This window comes from Amphimedon queenslandica, unplaced genomic scaffold (genome assembly GCF_000090795.2).
Source record: "Amphimedon queenslandica unplaced genomic scaffold, v1.1 AMPQUscaffold_3241_Cont24761, whole genome shotgun sequence".
Lineage (NCBI taxonomy): Eukaryota > Metazoa > Porifera > Demospongiae > Haplosclerida > Niphatidae > Amphimedon > Amphimedon queenslandica.
Genome location: NW_003556428.1, coordinates 1 through 1,386, shown reverse-complemented (window position 1 = coordinate 1,386; position 1,386 = coordinate 1). Strand labels below are relative to the sequence as shown.

Sequence of the window (1,386 nt, the reverse complement as noted above, 5' to 3'; positions counted from 1 at the left end):
ATTATTATTATTATTATTATTATTAAATAGGAGTTTTCTCCAGTGAAATGTTCCTCATGCCCTCTCCTTATTGTCTCTGATGATTGGTTCATGCAGTCAAGGGCTCAGTCAGACCCACACTGGTATCAACCTACAGGACTTTCTGAAGCTTTTAGCATTTATAAAGCTAATCTTAATTCAACTGTCAAGTTTGTTAATGGGAATACTGGGAAAGGTTAGTGACTTATAATACAACACCTACTGTACATTGTACATGTACTTACTGCATGTATTACTGTACTATTGTCACTGTTAATAGTACAGCAGCCACCGCATAACTGTATACTTCTAATATAATTGTCTTGGGCATGTTTTATTTTATGCTTTGTAGTGAATTCTGATTTCAATTTTTTTCTGATTATTCATCCATGATACATGTATGTCATTTGTTTAGGTGTTTTCAAGGAAACGGGTGACGTTAATATTTATATTGAATTGAATTCTGTGAAGGAGCTTTACTTCATGCAAGTGAGTGTACACACACATACATACATGTACATACACTGTCTTTCATACTTTTCTTTTCTGTAGGTACATGACACTTATATCAGTATTGGTGCTGGCATATCAATTAACGGACTTATTGATATTTTGTTGAGCAATAAGGACAAGTCAATCAGTTTCAAGCCTCTAGCTGATCATCTTAAAAAAGTAGCTGACACTATTAATAACAAAATAGAGTGTATAATGTGTACTATTCATTGTACTTACAGATTGCTAATGTTCCAGTCAGAAATGTAAGTAGGACTATTGCAGATTACTCTCTAGTGTTCTCTCTCTCTCACTTGCTTCCCCCTCTCTCTCTTTCTCTCTCTTTCTCTTTTTTCCTCCCTCTCTCTCTTTTTTATAGATAGGCACTTGGGCTGGTAACTTGATGCTCACTCATAATAATGATAACTTTCCTTCTGACGTATTCACCATTATGAAAGCAGCTGGTGCTACTTTATCAATTGGTTAGAAGTGGAATAATTTACTGCCTTTATTATTTAATTTTAAAAGTTTTTGAGATTTTAATTTTACGGTTTACACGTAAGCTACTATAAATTAATACAACAAATGTAAAATTAAAGTCACCTTAAAATATTTCAATTTTACGGTAGTTCATTTTTTTATGCAGCTCATGATGGTGGCACTGGTGAATATCCTTTGTCCGATTTCTTGAGTTTGGATATGACAGAGAGAGTAAATGTCATGATTGATTTTATCTTTTTTTTTAAAGTTACTTTTTATTTTATAGATAATTGTGTCAATACAGATTCCTTACTGCAGCCCCAACACTGTATTCACCACATTTAAAATAATGCCTCGTTCACAAGTATAAAACATAAAAAATTTAAAAAAACAAGA

General features: G+C 32.6%; 1 protein-coding gene across 1 annotated transcript; it reads left to right on the top strand.

The window, feature by feature from the left end:
* Window positions 1–26: 26 nt before the first annotated feature.
* On the top strand, window positions 27–1,354 carry LOC109592997 (abscisic-aldehyde oxidase-like; the record flags this gene model as incomplete). The annotated part of the gene is made up of 7 exons (XM_020008269.1): window positions 27–214; window positions 434–507; window positions 571–690; window positions 753–776; window positions 890–992; window positions 1,157–1,221; window positions 1,277–1,354. Coding segments are annotated over exons 1-7 (588 nt in total), but the record flags the coding sequence as incomplete, so codon positions are not given.
* Between the last annotated feature and the right edge of the window lie 32 nt (window positions 1,355–1,386).